Source organism: Brachyhypopomus gauderio, chromosome 14 (genome assembly GCF_052324685.1).
Source record: "Brachyhypopomus gauderio isolate BG-103 chromosome 14, BGAUD_0.2, whole genome shotgun sequence".
NCBI classification, from domain to species: Eukaryota; Metazoa; Chordata; class Actinopteri; order Gymnotiformes; family Hypopomidae; genus Brachyhypopomus; species Brachyhypopomus gauderio.
This window is the reverse complement of record NC_135224.1, coordinates 15,851,693-15,866,808: the sequence shown is the minus strand read 5'-3', so window position 1 is coordinate 15,866,808 and position 15,116 is coordinate 15,851,693. Positions and strand designations below refer to the sequence as shown.

The 15,116-nt window shown below is 42.8% G+C and overlaps 1 protein-coding gene across 3 annotated transcripts in view; it reads left to right on the top strand.

Moving 5' to 3' along the window:
• The first annotated feature begins 5,489 nt into the window (after positions 1 to 5,489).
• The window catches only part of LOC143475507 (macrophage mannose receptor 1-like), a 49,815-nt gene continuing 40,188 nt past the window's right edge, over positions 5,490 to 15,116 (top strand). Inside the window, exons 1-9 of one of the 3 annotated variants that reach the window (XM_076973355.1) lie at positions 5,490 to 5,664; positions 5,950 to 6,351; positions 10,262 to 10,435; positions 11,505 to 11,660; positions 12,739 to 12,852; positions 12,990 to 13,130; positions 13,479 to 13,661; positions 13,939 to 14,096; positions 14,278 to 14,391. In XM_076973355.1, the coding sequence (XP_076829470.1) occupies positions 5,592 to 5,664; positions 5,950 to 6,351; positions 10,262 to 10,435; positions 11,505 to 11,660; positions 12,739 to 12,852; positions 12,990 to 13,130; positions 13,479 to 13,661; positions 13,939 to 14,096; positions 14,278 to 14,391 (1,515 nt within the window). In that variant the 5' untranslated portion in view covers positions 5,490 to 5,591. Of the gene's footprint in view, positions 5,665 to 5,949; positions 6,352 to 10,261; positions 10,436 to 11,504; positions 11,661 to 12,738; positions 12,853 to 12,989; positions 13,149 to 13,478; positions 13,662 to 13,938; positions 14,097 to 14,277; positions 14,392 to 15,116 lie in introns of all 3 variants that reach the window. The other 2 variants (XM_076973357.1, XM_076973356.1) reach the window with 2 other exon arrangements.

Below are 15,116 nucleotides of genomic sequence, written 5' to 3'. Positions count from 1 at the left end.
TGTGATCTGCCTTTTTCTACAAAATTAAACAACGTCCTCTGAGGCTGGTGATTTCATAATTTTTGCCAGGGGTTGTCTTTGATAAATGTTAGCAATAAACATCTTCTTCTAAATTCTGTCATTATGTTCTTCCAGTTGTGTGCTTAAACAGTCCTGAACATATTGGTGTGTAAATATATTACATATATTGAATGGTGACTATAAAAATTATCCAATAAATTAAAGTGAGATTCAGACTGGTGTGTATGTGTCTTAGAGAGGTTTGATTTTATTTATAAGATTTAGTAGAGGGTACATGCGCAAATTCTAACTCAAAGCACAGTTAGCTCTACCGTGTGTGTAGTATTTCTCATGCAGAAGTGAATATATGAATATTTTGATGACAGTAAAACATTGTTGTGCAATATAGATTTATTTCACAACTAGAACACACCATAAACGTTTTTTGCTGAGCACCATACAAACTAAAGATTTCCTATTCAGCATAAGAATAAAGCAAATTTACATTGTGCTATAAAGTAAGTAGCATAGGTTCTTGGGTTGTAATTTTGTATCGCTTCTTGAAGTTGTGTGAAAAGTTCCATACAGATGAGCCTTGCAGCCTTCACATTAGGTATTTTCAGTATTGTACACGCTTTCCGTGGAAGGAAGGGGTCGGTGCTTCCTAGGTGCTGCGTTCCATTACCAAGAAAAAGGGCACAGTGGACTACTGGGTGACTGGTTTACTGAACAAACATTTTTGTTGCTTTAGTAAACTTACGTGCTGGAGAGATAAGTAGAACATAACTGCAGGTGTAAGGGGTGTGTTAGGTGGTGGGGGACTGAGAGCAAAGGAGTGGTTGAGAGCGTGTGTGTGGTTGGGGAGTATGTGTGTGGTTGGGGGTGTTGAGTATGTGTGTGGTTGGGGAGTATGTGTGTGGTTGGGGGTGTTGAGTATGTGTGTGGGCGTCTCACCGTGACACGATGATCTTAACTGTCACCAAATGAATAAAAAAGACTTATAATAACAAATTGGTTGTATCTTTTCATACTGATGTTTGGGGGAAAATGCTGACAGGGAATTTGCATGATAAATCAACTGAAGGTCTCTACATTAATCACCTGCATTCCACTGATGTCCATTGATATCCATTGATGTTTGACTCCAAACTTCAAATTCCGAATATTTGTTTTAACATTTAACAAGTGAAGATGGATTTTGAGATCCATCCATGAAGTTTTCCATTATTTCTGCAATTTTTCTCTAGTCTTGCATGAGGGGTTCAAAGACTAAACCAGATGAAGCTCTGGCCTGCTATGCTTCCTCATTTCCTACACCTCACCCGTCCTGTTTATAACACTGTGCATGCGAATCGTATTTTCTGAGGAAGAGCATACTAACAGTTAGTTTGCCCAACTCCACTGTGGTCAAATTCTACTTCCTCATTAGATCCAAGAATACATGTACTCAGTAGCTTCATATACACGCATTCATGCTTCCTTATGTTGCTGAGCTTTCAAAAAAAAGGAAAAGGGAAATCAATGATGGAGAGCACAGTTCAGTGCCCAAAATTAACACACCTAGCATGGAGAGGGAGGCTTAGCATTATTGTGTGTTATTTAGTTAATCCTTGTAGCATTTGTCTTTTATTTTGTCTTTTTTCACTCTTTGAGAAAATAGGGCTGTGAAATTGTAAATTGTGGAATTGTGGAAGGTGGCACAGAGAGCGATAGGCAAATGAACATTTAGAGGATCTTTATTCCCACTGTTAGACTCAAGCACACAAAAAACTGACACGGCAGCAGTAACAACTCAGAGGCATGGTGGAAGGAAGAGGTGAGATCAGGATAAAGGATTTGGGAAGCTGGCACCAGCGTCGTTCCTCCGGGCTGCACCACTCCCAAGTCCTGGATCAGCATGCCTTTCCATCAGGAGAGCAGTAGGGCACCTTCCAGCAACCTGCACTGCCTGGAAATGTGTGGGAAGAGCAGGTTGGTTTTTTCCAGGACAGTAGATAGCGCTGGTCAAAGAAGGAACTGGACCATTTTGGAGAAATTGTTCATGACAACAAGGTTCACAGAATTGACATTGGTATAAGCTTGCAAACAGGATATAAAATACAGGTTAAATGTGTGAATATCAATTTAAACAACCATATATATGGCACACGCACCTTATAGGTCAACAGAAGAATTTATATCAATTAGATATTTAAACGGAAGTCAGTGCAACACCAAGCGAGTAGGACTAATATGATTGAATTTTCTAGCCCTAGTTAGGACTCTAGCATTCCATACAAGTTGGAGTTACTATAGAGACTGTTTGAGAGCATCCAATTAAAATACATTTACAGTAGGCTAATCTTGAGACAAAAGTGTGAACCAGTTTCTCTGAATCTGATAACGAAAGTAAGTGTCTCAGCTCCGCAATATTCCATAAATGGAAAAAGGCAGCCTTAGTGACACTGCATATGGGTGTCAAATGAAAGATCCGAATCAATAGTGACACCTATGCTTTTTGCAGTAGAACAAATTACTTCTTGTAGTTTTGGGTCCATGAAGCACACCTCAGTCTTATTGGAATTTAGAAGAAGAAAGAAAAACATCATCCAGTTTTTTTAAATTTCCTGGATGCAGTGCTCAATTTTGGGAGTAGTATTGACATCGTCTGGATTTGAGGACAACTGAGTATAATCTGCAGAGCAATGGAAGCTAATGATTGTGCCCAGCATATATAATGAGAATAACATGAGATCCAATACAAATCCTTGTGGGACACCATATTTTACATTTGTGCATTCTGAGCATTCATTATTTACTAGTACAAATTGGTAAATATCTGTCAGGCAAGATTTAAACCAGGAGAGTGCTTGACCTCTTATGCCAATTAGTGTCTCTAGCCTATATAGGCTAGAGTTGTGATCAGTGGTGTCAAAAACAGCACTAAGGTCTAACAGTATAAGAAACATGTCCTTTATCAGAAGATATTAAGAGATCATTTACTACTTTAGTGAGCGTGGTTTCAGTGCTGTGGTGAGACTGAAATAACTAATTATAAAATAAAAATTTCATGGACTCATGGACATATTCTGTAAAAAAGAAGACAGTTGCAATCAAACTACTTTCTCCAGAACTTTAGAAAAGAACGACAAATTAGAGATTGGCCTATAGTCGGGTCGGACAGTTCGTAGGGATTAAGACCAGGTTTTTCATAGATAGATCATAGCCTTCAGGGTTCATAAACAGGATTATAATTTTGTTCAGCCCTCACAGTTCCATAACCGGCACTAGGAGAACAGTTTCACAACACACACGCGCGCGCGCACACACACACACACACACACACACACACTGCCCTTCTCTACGATATACCTTCTGCCTAGCTGTGCTGGCGAATTGCTGATTGCTTTATATTTGATTATCGATTATCTTCAGGTTATAGATAACTACTCTTCATTTCTCCATGCCTCTCGTTTCCTCTGTGCATCAGTGATACACTCAAAGTACCTTGTTATAATGAATGGATGTGCCTCTAAATGATTTTGCTATTCTGAATTTACAAGCTTGTGCTCAGGAACAATTAATCGGTAATATTACTATCTTTGAAACTGATCTCTGCTTCGTGTTTCAGCATTTCAATTAGTAATGCTCATGAGCAAATTGCTTCAGTGTAAGAATGTTAAAATATGCCTGATACTCGCAGCTTAGAAACTTCCTCAATCTTCAGACTCGGACAAGCTGCAATCAGATAGTTTTGCAATCAGAGTAGCAATAGCAATCATGTCAGCATCACATGCTTTGAAATTCTTTTAGGAAACTGAGGCTGTAGAGGTGACAGGATGTGATGTTGCTGGGTGGAATGCAGAGTTTCCTGTTCCTGTGTAAAATCATGGGTGGTAAAAGATGGTGGTCTTCCCTTAAGGTTACAGACAGGCACAGTGGGTGTGCCTCAAAAATTTCCCATAGAAATGGGAGTGAAACTTACACTGATATTTCAAAGCAGAAGCATGGTTAGATCTTTCACACAGGCTGTATCTGACTGTGATTCAATATAAAGACAGAAATATTCGGTACTTACTACAAAGCGCAGACAGCGCATGTATAACATGAAAAACACTTACGGACATAAATGACTCTAACAAAGACGAGCATGGGACACTGTGAAAGAAGATGGGAATTTCCTATTAAATTTCTATGTAGGAATGTCGATGGTGTAATTTCCCCATTCACTGTAACAACCGCACATCACATAATGCTGTGTTATGTCTTTCTACCAAGAGCATCCTCTATTTATTTTTGCCTTGTGCAAGATTATGCAAGAAAATATCCAAGTATTTCAAAACAAACAAACAATAACAATTATTTCATCATATTTATATGTATACATCAGCTCTGTTAAGCCAATGATAAGCCATATAATGTCTTTTCCAATTCCAGTCGGAGTGTGAGGCTTTATTCCCGTTAAAATAAAGGTAATGTTGTGGGAAGGAGATATCAGGAGGTGAGGGAGGCAGCAGCACATCTTTAACATCCATAATAAAGCAAAACAGCACTTAGTCAAAACAAAAGAGAGTTGTAGCACTATAACTGCTCAAAGCACCTAAAGCACACACTAGTCCAAATGCTTAAAAGAGCAGAGTTCAAACACACGATGGGAGGGCAGAAAGACGTCCTCAGCAGCGCAGTGTCAACACGACAGGGTTGAATGCACAGCACCGGAGACCTGGACATGTGGCTTTATATAGACAGAAAAGGAGGTGTAGAAAATAGGTGAAGGTGCTGATGATGAGGGAGTGTCAGTATACAGGTGATCGAGCATTGGGGAATGGCCTGGAGTGTGTGTGTGGGCATGGGCATCTCCCCTGGTACAGGCCCATCATGACAGGTACCACTTTACTCTGAAGTACCAGTTCTTTATTGATGTAGGTTTTTGAGCTTTTATTATATACACTTGGGCTTAGTGGTCAACAGCTTGTAACATGTTTCCTTATTGCTGAGCTACAGATCCATCCTCCAACTGCCTTTCCCTCGCTACATCAGCAGTTTCTCTCTCCACCCCCCCCCCCCCCCCCGATGAATCACACACACATGATTCACACATAAACACATTCAATTTCATTCAGACATTATTTAGTTCTTATTTTTAATTAGTTTGCTGTTTTTTCAACTCTGACATAGATATTCTATCCCTTGGTGGAACTGAAAATAATACATTCAATCTAAAACCTGGAACACTTCATGATCAGCGAGCTACAAACTTGATAGACTTCACAGATAGTGTCATGAGCTGCAGGTGCAGAGGATGAAGAGAGAGAGGAACCTGCACGGAGTATGCAACAACATCGGAGGAAGGCAGGGGCCACTGATACCTACAATATATAAAATGTTTTTGTGTGGGGGGTGTAGAAACAAGACACATGCACAAGAGCGGGAAGAAGGAAAGTCTGCTCAGTGGGGAAGTATGTGGAGTTCAGCTTTGTTCCTGTCTTTAACTCCCACTCAAAAAGGAATCACACTCCACACACAGTGAGAGGAGTGTGCTAGTGTCACACAGTCTGGGTGCAAGCTCACACTCCCTTCACGGATTATCCTTCTTGGACTGCAAATTAAATATGAAGAAATTCAGTTTTCATCTGTTTGTACTGCTTTGCTTCTGTATGGCTTTGCACTACACCATTCAGCTTGGTATGTAGGTATATGTAGAATTTCATTTATTGCTATTTTCCTCTTAACATCAAGGAAAAGTCTTGCAAACTGATTGGAAAAAAATGATTGGAAATTGAAAAATGAAATACTAATTATATTTTCATAATTGAATGTGTACCAGGAATGATTAAAACAATTTTAAAACATTTAAGTTCATTTGCAAGCAGTCAGTTTAACAGAAAATTTGCACAACCCTACCAACATCTTCAAGATCTTGAACATCTTCCATCTTCTCTTCACATCTGCCATCTTTCCCCCGTACAGACAGCAGTGCTTTCGTAATTTACAACGAGGCTCACAACAAGTGTGCACGGGTGGCGGAGGGGAACGCAGTGCAGGCTGGTGACTGCGACCCAACCTCAGACCTGCAGCGCTTCCGCTGGATCTCCTCATCACGCCTGATCAGCATCTCACACAAGCTGTGCCTCGGGACGGAGAACCAGACAGACTGGGTGCGCGTGGTTCTGGTGCCCTGCGATGGCCACAGCCCCACACAGATGTGGGAGTGCAAGGACGAAACACTGTTTGGTCTGAAGGGGCAGCCTCTGCACTTCAACTACGGCAACCGGCATGAGCCCAACGTGTTGATGCACACGGGTACGGGATCATGGAGTCGCTGGCAGATCTATGGGACCAAGGAGAACTTGTGCTCCCATGGATATGAAGGTAGAACCTTCACACGAATAACAACACTGAACACTGTCACTGAACAACAGGGCAATAATATGAATTTTACTAGAACAAACTGAATAAATTTAACAAATTAATGTTTAAACTTTGAACAACACACAAATGCATACTGTTATAACAAAATAACAAACATGTTAGGTGGAACAGTTAACTAGATTATTTCAATTTCATTTTTCTGCTTTATCTTTATTTATATATATATATATATATATATATATATGATATGCATTAAAGTGTATGCACTTCACTATATGTATTAATGTCTGTGTACCTAATGACACCTGATGCTAACAAGGCAGGCTGAGTGTGACGTGTGGTGCAGGGAGAAGGACGAGGCTCAGAATCCAACTCTTACCACTATCGTCACCTTTATTACTACAAAGCGCAGACAGCGCACGTATAACATGAAAAACACTTACGGACGTAAAGGACTCTAACAAAGACGAGCATGGGACACTGTGAAAGAAGATGGGAATTTCATATAAAATTTCTATGTAGGAATGTCGATGGTGTAATTTCCCCATTTACTGTAACAACCGCACATCACATAATGCTGTGTTATGTCTTTCTATCAAGAGCATCCTCTATTTATTTTTGCCTTTTGCAAGATTATGCAAGAAAACATCCAAGTATTTCAAAACAAACAAACAAAAACAATTATTTCATCATATTTATATGTATACTGTGACGGGCAGGGTGAGCAACTTAAAAAGGAAGCGATCACGCCAAGTCTCAGGGAAAGAGGATGGTTTAATAGAAAGTGTGCAAACCAAAAACCCGTGCATTGTTCCAAATGAAGGAAATAATAACCAGCAGTCAACTGGTACAAAGACAAGACGTATATAGATGAACAAACGACCCTCAGGTGAGACGGATCACGGGTCCCGCCCACCTGAGGAATGAACATCACGTGACCAAAAACAGGACCGCTGCCGCTGTAACCGGGGGCGACCGGTAGGGCCCCCCCCCCCACAACGTGACATATACATCAGCTCTGTTAAGCCAATGATAAGCCATATAATATCTTTTCCAATTCCAGTCGGAGTGTGAGGTTTTATTCCCGTTAAAATAAAGGTACTGTTGTGGGAAGGAGATATCAGGAGGTGAGGGAGGCAGCAGCACATCTTTAACATCCATAATAAAGCAAAACAGCGCTTAGTCAAAACAAGAGAGAGTTGTAGCACTATAACTGCTCAAAGCACCTAAAGCACACACTAGTCCAAATGCTTAAAAGAGCAGAGTTCAAACACACGATGGGAGGGCAGAAAGACGTCTTCAGCAGCGCAGTGCCTCTCACACGACAGGCTTGAATGCACAGCACCAGAGACCTGGACATGTGGCTTTATATAGACAGAAAAGGGGGTGTGGAAAATAGGTGAAGGTGCTGATGATGAGGGAGTGTCAGTATACAGGGGATCGAGAGTCAGGGAATGGCCTGGAGTGTGTGTGTGTGTGTGTGTGTGTGTGTGTGTGTGTGTGTGTGTGTGTGTGTGTGTGTGTGTGTGTGTGTGTGTGTGGGCATGGGCATCTCCCCTGGTACAGGCCCATCATGAAAGGTACCACTTTACTCTGAAGTACCAGTTCTTTATTGATGTAGGTTTTTGAGCTTTTATTATATACACTTGGGTTTAGTGGTCAACCGCTTGTAACATGTTTCCTTATTGCTGAGCTACAGATCCTCCAACTGCCTTTCCCTCGCTCCATCAGCAGTGTCCCCCCTATGAATCACACACACATGATTCACATAAGCACATTCAAGTTTCATTCAGACATTATTTAGTTCTTATTTTTAGTTAGTTTGATGTTCAGCTCTGACATAGATATTCTATCCCTCGGTGGAACTGAAAATAATACATTCAATCTAAAACCTGGATCACTTCATGATCAGTAACCGAGCTACAAACGTGATATATATATATGATATGCATTAAAGTGTATGCACTTCACTATATGTATTAATGTCTGTGTACCTAATGACACCTGATGCTAACAAGGCAGGCTGAGTGTGACGCGTGGTGCAGGGAGAAGGACGAGGCTCAGAATCCAACTCTTACCACTATCGTCACCTTTATTACTACAAAGCGCAGACAGCGCATGTATAACATGAAAAACACTTACGGACATAAAGGACTCTAACAAAGACGAGCATGGGACACTGTGCGAACACACATTAAACAGACAAACCACATAAGCCCAGAGTGATCGTGAGACGAGCCACAGGTGAGACCGATGAACACACAGACACAACCACACCCACGAAGATCCACAGACGCAGACGACTAGACGTAGACAACAAACACACGCCCAAAGGGGAGGGGTCAGGGTCTGTGACAGAGCCCCTCACTAACGGCACTACCCGTCCCAGGGTGCCAACAGAACTGAATGCCCAGAACCCACACCAATGAGCGGATCCGGAGCCCTCAGCTCTGCGTCTGGGAGATGACCGCCCTTGGTGGAGAGTCTGCCACGAACAGCTTAGAACACCCTCCCTGGGAAGACAGGGGAAAACACGTTAGACATACACAATGGCATGTTCACGAAAACACTAACAGGAACCTTAATACACAGAGGCACAAAAGGGAAAAGGGGATTTGGGAGAAACACAGGGATAGATACAAACACAGGCACAGACACACACACAAACGGAGCCAAGCTTCGAGCCTGTAGGAGGGCTGTCAGAGGGGAAAAGCCTCCCGGATTTGCAGGCACTGCAGTGGGCGGTCCTCCTCCTGCCCTTGCCACAAACCCTCCGCTGGGTGCGGCGCGGCTGGCAGACACCCTTGTAGCCCTCTTGGTGGGCATGCGAACAGTCTTTCGCGTACTCGGAAGGATCGGAGCACTCGGACAAAGGAGGAGTCGCATCCTCTCCCTCTAGCTCGGTAGGAACCGAGTACAGGGATGGAGGAGGGCTTTCTTCTTCCTCCTCGTCTTCCTCCTCTAACTCCTCCCCCTCGAACTCGCTCTCGGGGGTCTTCTCCGTCGTGCAGAGCTCCACGGAGCCTACCCTCAGGGGCGAGGAGTCTCTGTTGGGAGAGCAGTGTCTCTTTCCAAATTCTCACTGCGGCCTTGCGGAAATAATTCGCCATTGTAGCCACCTTGGTGTCTCGGGCTTGACGCAGCAGGTGTGCGCACACAGGATCCTGCTGCATCTTCTCGACAGTCACTGGGGCTACGCGGTGAGGTGCAGGGAAAGAGGCATGGTGGTGCCTACTGGGCCTCTTCCCCTTCTTGGCATGGTACGTGTATCCTGGCATAATATTGGTCGGCTCATCTTTCTGTGACGCGTGGTGCAGGGAGAAGGACGAGGCTCAGAATCCAACTCTTACCACTATCGTCACCTTTATTACTACAAAGCGCAGACAGCGCACGTATAACATGAAAAACACTTACGGACGTAAATGACTAACAAAGACGAGCACAAGACTGCGCGAATGCACATTAAATAGACAAACCACATAAGCCCCGAGTGATTACGAGACGAGCCACAGGTGAGACCGATGAACACACTCAAGACACAAACACACCCACGAAGATCCACAGACGCAGACGACTAGACGTAGGCAACAAACACACACCCAAAGGGGAGGGGTCAGGGGCTGTAACGTGACATTGAGCAAACAGGATCATGAACATATGGTCCCTCAATATACCGACAGCACAAGAAAAACCACTTCAAATGAGAATGGCAAAAAATAGATTTATTCAAGTGAACTGAAAAATATTGCAATATGTAAAACATGCCAACAATCTGTTTGATGAATCAATCGCTTACCAGTTTTTTTGTTTAATTGATCATATATTTGTGAAAATGTCCACGGGCCAGAGGGGATTATGTAACATGTATTATAATCGCAGATGCCCTCTTATTTCTCCTTGTTTTTCACAGAGCTATATACCATTGGCGGCAATTCGTTTGGAAGCCTGTGTCATTTCCCTTTCAAGTTTATGGAGAAGTGGTATGCTGAGTGCACCACGGAAGGTCGAGCTGATGGGAAGCCATGGTGCTCCACAGAGATGGACTACAGCAAGGAAAATAAATGGGGTTTCTGCCCCACTGAATGTAAGACTACTCATTTGTATGGAGGAAGAAACATACCACATTTTCAAGTTACCCTTAAAAGCTCATATTTTTAAAACATGACACATTATCCCCCACAAGTGTGTGGTATGTTGAAAATGCTGACCCCAGGTCACTTTTCCTGTTCTTTAGTGGTAGGCCTGTGTTTGACCAAGGACACAAACACAAGTTTGTAATTTCTAATTTAAGCAATGGGAATATGTCTAGACATAGTGGATTTCTTTCATTTTTGTTTCATCATTAATTGATGTGTATTGTATTGAGGCCATGTATCTGTGTTTAGTCAGAAAAGCTCTGGACACTGACCTGCTGTCACACACATTTACTATGAAGCTGCTTCCTTTGGTGTTTATTTTCCTTGTGTAATGCAGAGGTTTGTGAAGGTTTTTTGATTGCTTTATGCAGTGGTTGGTGATAAAATAATGGGGGTGGGGGATGGGATGTGTATGCCAATCACAGTACAGACAGATGTTTAATTAAAAAGGAAAGTGAAACACAAACAATGGTTGACAAACAGCAAACATGAATATACACAGGTTTAGAAGAAGTGACATATGAGTAGAATTAGGCATTGGTGGGACAATGACCAGGCAAAAGGCAATAAACACTGGGGTTTAAATACACATACTATTAAGGTTGTGTACACCAGAAGTCAAGGGGACAAACAAAGGAACAAGAAAAACAAGGCCACGTGCGGTCATCTTATATAATGATTGTATTTATATGTGCCCAGGCTTTTGGTTGTACCTTTGCAACAGGGGTTAGTACACAGGGATTTGTGGATCCATATTATTAGGTTGCTTACATCCTGAGACATAAAGGTTGCTAGAGAGAGAGAGAGTCGAAGGCCAAAGCAGAACCTTTAAGCAGAAAACCCATTAGAACAGAAACATGCTCAGTATACATTGCATGAAGGCAATACAAAGGAAGCAGAGATGAGAACCAGGAGCTGATGATCAGAATACAGGTGAAGGTGAGTTGTTTCAACAGGGTAGGGGAGGATCTGGTCATTTCAAGCAGAATGTTTCCCTTCTTGTCCCTCTGTCTATAGCTCTGACAGGTTGGGACAGTGACCCAGTCACTGGTGTGCTGTACCAGAGGAACACTCAGTCAGTGCTGACCTGGCACCAGGCACGCAAGAGCTGCCAGCAACAAGGTGCTGACCTGCTCAGCATCATCGAGCTGCATGAACAGACCTACATCTCAGGTACACAGACACACACACCGACCTACATCTCAGGTACACAGACACACGCACAGACCTACATCTCAGGTACACAGACACTCATAAAGACCTTCTCTAAACATTTGAATGCACTTGTTGAACTCTTCAGTGTTTCAGTACTTTTTGCCCAACTTGCACAGCTGTTTCAAACAGGTGTTTGATCCATGAATCAACCAATACATTTCTTGGTTCAATTAGAAATGGTATTTAAGTAGTCTTTCTCATCATAAGACCAAGACGACACCTAACAATTGATCAACCCCTGTTGACGGGGCTGCACAGGTGTCATCGTCTTGCATGGGCCAGGGAGCGTTTACACTAAACAAGGTACCAATGGGCCTCAGTGCTGTTCGCTAATGAAAGTTGATTCACGTTGAGCAGAAATGATTTCCGCCAATGATGTTGGAGACATCATATAGATCGCTATGCATCAGCCAATGTTGTCTCCAGACCAGCCTTTGGTGTTGGTGGTGTTACAGTGTGGGCATGTGTGTCTAGTCAATACAGAAGTGCCCTACACTTTGTGAAAGGTACAATGACAAGCCAATTCTACTTGAATAACACCAGTCATTCTACTTTACTTGAATTTATCCTGTCATTGTGCTTCTGCATGAACAACACAAGTCTAATTTCATCTTCATGGACAACAATGCTCCAGCTCATCAAAGTCAAATCATTAAGGAACGACTGCTGGAAACTGGGGTACATCAAATGGAGTGGCCTGCACTTTCTCCAGACCTGAATCCCACAGAAATGAGTGCCATTTAGACACTCATAATTCTGTACTTCAATGACTGAGGGCCACAATTCAAGAAGAGTGGAATGCCATGTCTCAGCAGACAATAAGTCAAGACTTGTGACTTGTCATTGTTAAGCTGTAATTGATGCTCAAGAGCACATGACAAGTTATTGAGACACTGACATTTTTGTTGGGGTATACAGTATAAAAACATTTTCAGTTTCATTATGTGAAGAATCATTAAAAAATCACATACACAAATAAGAAAATATTTTTTATATATTTGGTAATGAGTAAGGGGGTTTTGCTATATTTTCACAGGTCTGACCAGCATACTTGGCTCTGCTCTGTGGATTGGACTAAATTGTCTAGACTTTGAAAGTGGCTGGCAATGGAGCAATGGGCATCCCTTCAGATATCTGAACTGGGCTCCAGGTAGCCCCCCTCACACAAACACACACACACACACACATAGCCACACACACACACACACACACACATGCACACACAGACTAAGCAATCATCTTCATGTTAAGTCCACAGTTAAAATTCTCCCCTCTCCCACTCCTCAGGCCAACCCTCACTGGAGCCTGGACTGAACTGTGTAGCACTGAATTCTGGGAAGGCATCCAAATGGGAGAGCATGGCATGTAGTAGGAAACTGGGCTACATCTGCCGCAAAGGGAACTCTACTGCCATTATACCTTCAACAGGTACAGTAAGACATACAGGTACATTCATAAAATGCTGACCATTATACAGTGAGGAATTGTGATTTCTGGGTTTTATTTTTAGATTATGTCTCTCACAGTGGACATGCACCTAAGATGAAAAAGTTCTGACCCCTCCATGATTTCTAAGTGGGAGAACTTGCAAAATCACGGGGTGTCCAAATACATATTTTCCTAGCTGTTTACCAGTTTATATACCAGTGCCACCCTTGAAAGTCCACCCCCTTACTGGTGTGTTTATGTATGGGTGTGTGTGTGTGTGTGTGTGTGTGTGTGTGTGTGTGTGTGTGTGTGTGTGTGTGTGTGTGTGTGTGTTTGTCTGCCTGGTAGACAAGGATCAGGTCAGTTTCTGCCCAGTTGGCTGGGTGCCGTATGCAGGCCACTGCTACTCTCTCCAGCGTAATAAGGTGCTGTGGAAAGACGCCCTAGCAGCCTGTCACAAAGAAGGAGCAGACTTGGCCAGCATTCACAACATAGAGGAGCACAGCTTTCTCATATCACAGTGTGGATATTGTAAGAGTACACACACACACACACACACTCACACACACACAGGATGTACACAAATAAGCACACAGAAATTTCATTTGATTTTCTGTGACATTTCTGGTAGAAATCTCAAACACACAGGCTTCGTGCTGAGCCCTTTGAGGATACACATTCAAACTAACGTAGCCACACCATCAATTTACACTACAACTCTGCTCAGTCACTATTCTGATTTGGGTGTAGAATATCACCTCCCCTCCTACTGTGATTTCCTGAATGTGTGTGCCTGTGTGTTCTCCAGTGCCCACTGATGAGCTATGGATAGGCCTAAATGATCAGAAGACTCAAAACTTGTTTGAGTGGACAGACAGAACTCATGTTACCTTTGCCATTTGGGTGGTGGGAGAACCTTCACATGCAGTGAACCACAGGGAGGACTGTGTTGTCATGAAAGGAAAGGTACAGACTCCTCATTTATCTACCACACAAGTCACCTGTCACTCCACATGAACTATACACCGATCAAATGAGAAGCTGACACACTGAAATGGTTATGCTTTTTGTTTCTCTATGAAACATATTTTTCATATTTCAGTGTCCCAGCAGTGATTGATGATATTTTTTTCTTATGACACTGTAGGAGGGGAAGTGGTCAGACCATATGTGTGAGAAAGAGCATGGCTACATCTGTAAGAAGAAAGCTTCCAGCAAACCTGCAGGATCACCTGAGTTGGTCAGTCCAGGATGTCCCAGTGTGAGTCATACACTCCTGTGCTCTCTTAATATCACACCAGTGGGGAACCGTCAGGGCCCTCTACGCCCTCTCAGAGGGCCTAAAATATTCTTAAAACATTATATATATAATTATCCAATTTTATTTTATCTACTTACAGTTTTACAATCGACATCTAAACAATTACAAAAATATAAGCAAATAAAATATTCAACCGTGTCTATTCAATCTGTGTTGGAAGGTGAGGGGTTGAGTGGAAGCCTGTGAGCCTGTGTCTCCCCCTATCAGGACTGTGATGCCCGCTGTTCGTTTACAGAGGGCCTGGCAGTTATAATTCAACGCAATACCAGTTTCAAATGACAGTAAAATTGACCAATCATATCTTCCCTCTTAGTGGGCGGGCTTAACTGTATGATAATTTCCGCCCGCTGTGGCGACGCTAGCTGTCGTTACCCTACCGCCGCTAGCTAGTTTCGATTCGGCCCTTTGACGTCCTCATTTACATATTCCGCTTGCGAGAACCACGGAGCTGTGAAACCTTATTTTGTTTGGAAACTTATTTTGCTTAACAAGTTATCTAGTACAAATGTTATTTGAACGCACTACATGCGTTTCTAAAGCTATACTGTCGGTTTTTTCTTTATTCTTTAGTGCAGTTTATTAGGAGAGGAAAAAAAATCGGGGGGGGGGGGGGGGGGGGGGGGTGTAGCGGGCCCAGGTTTAATGGTCACGGTTCGCTACTGTAT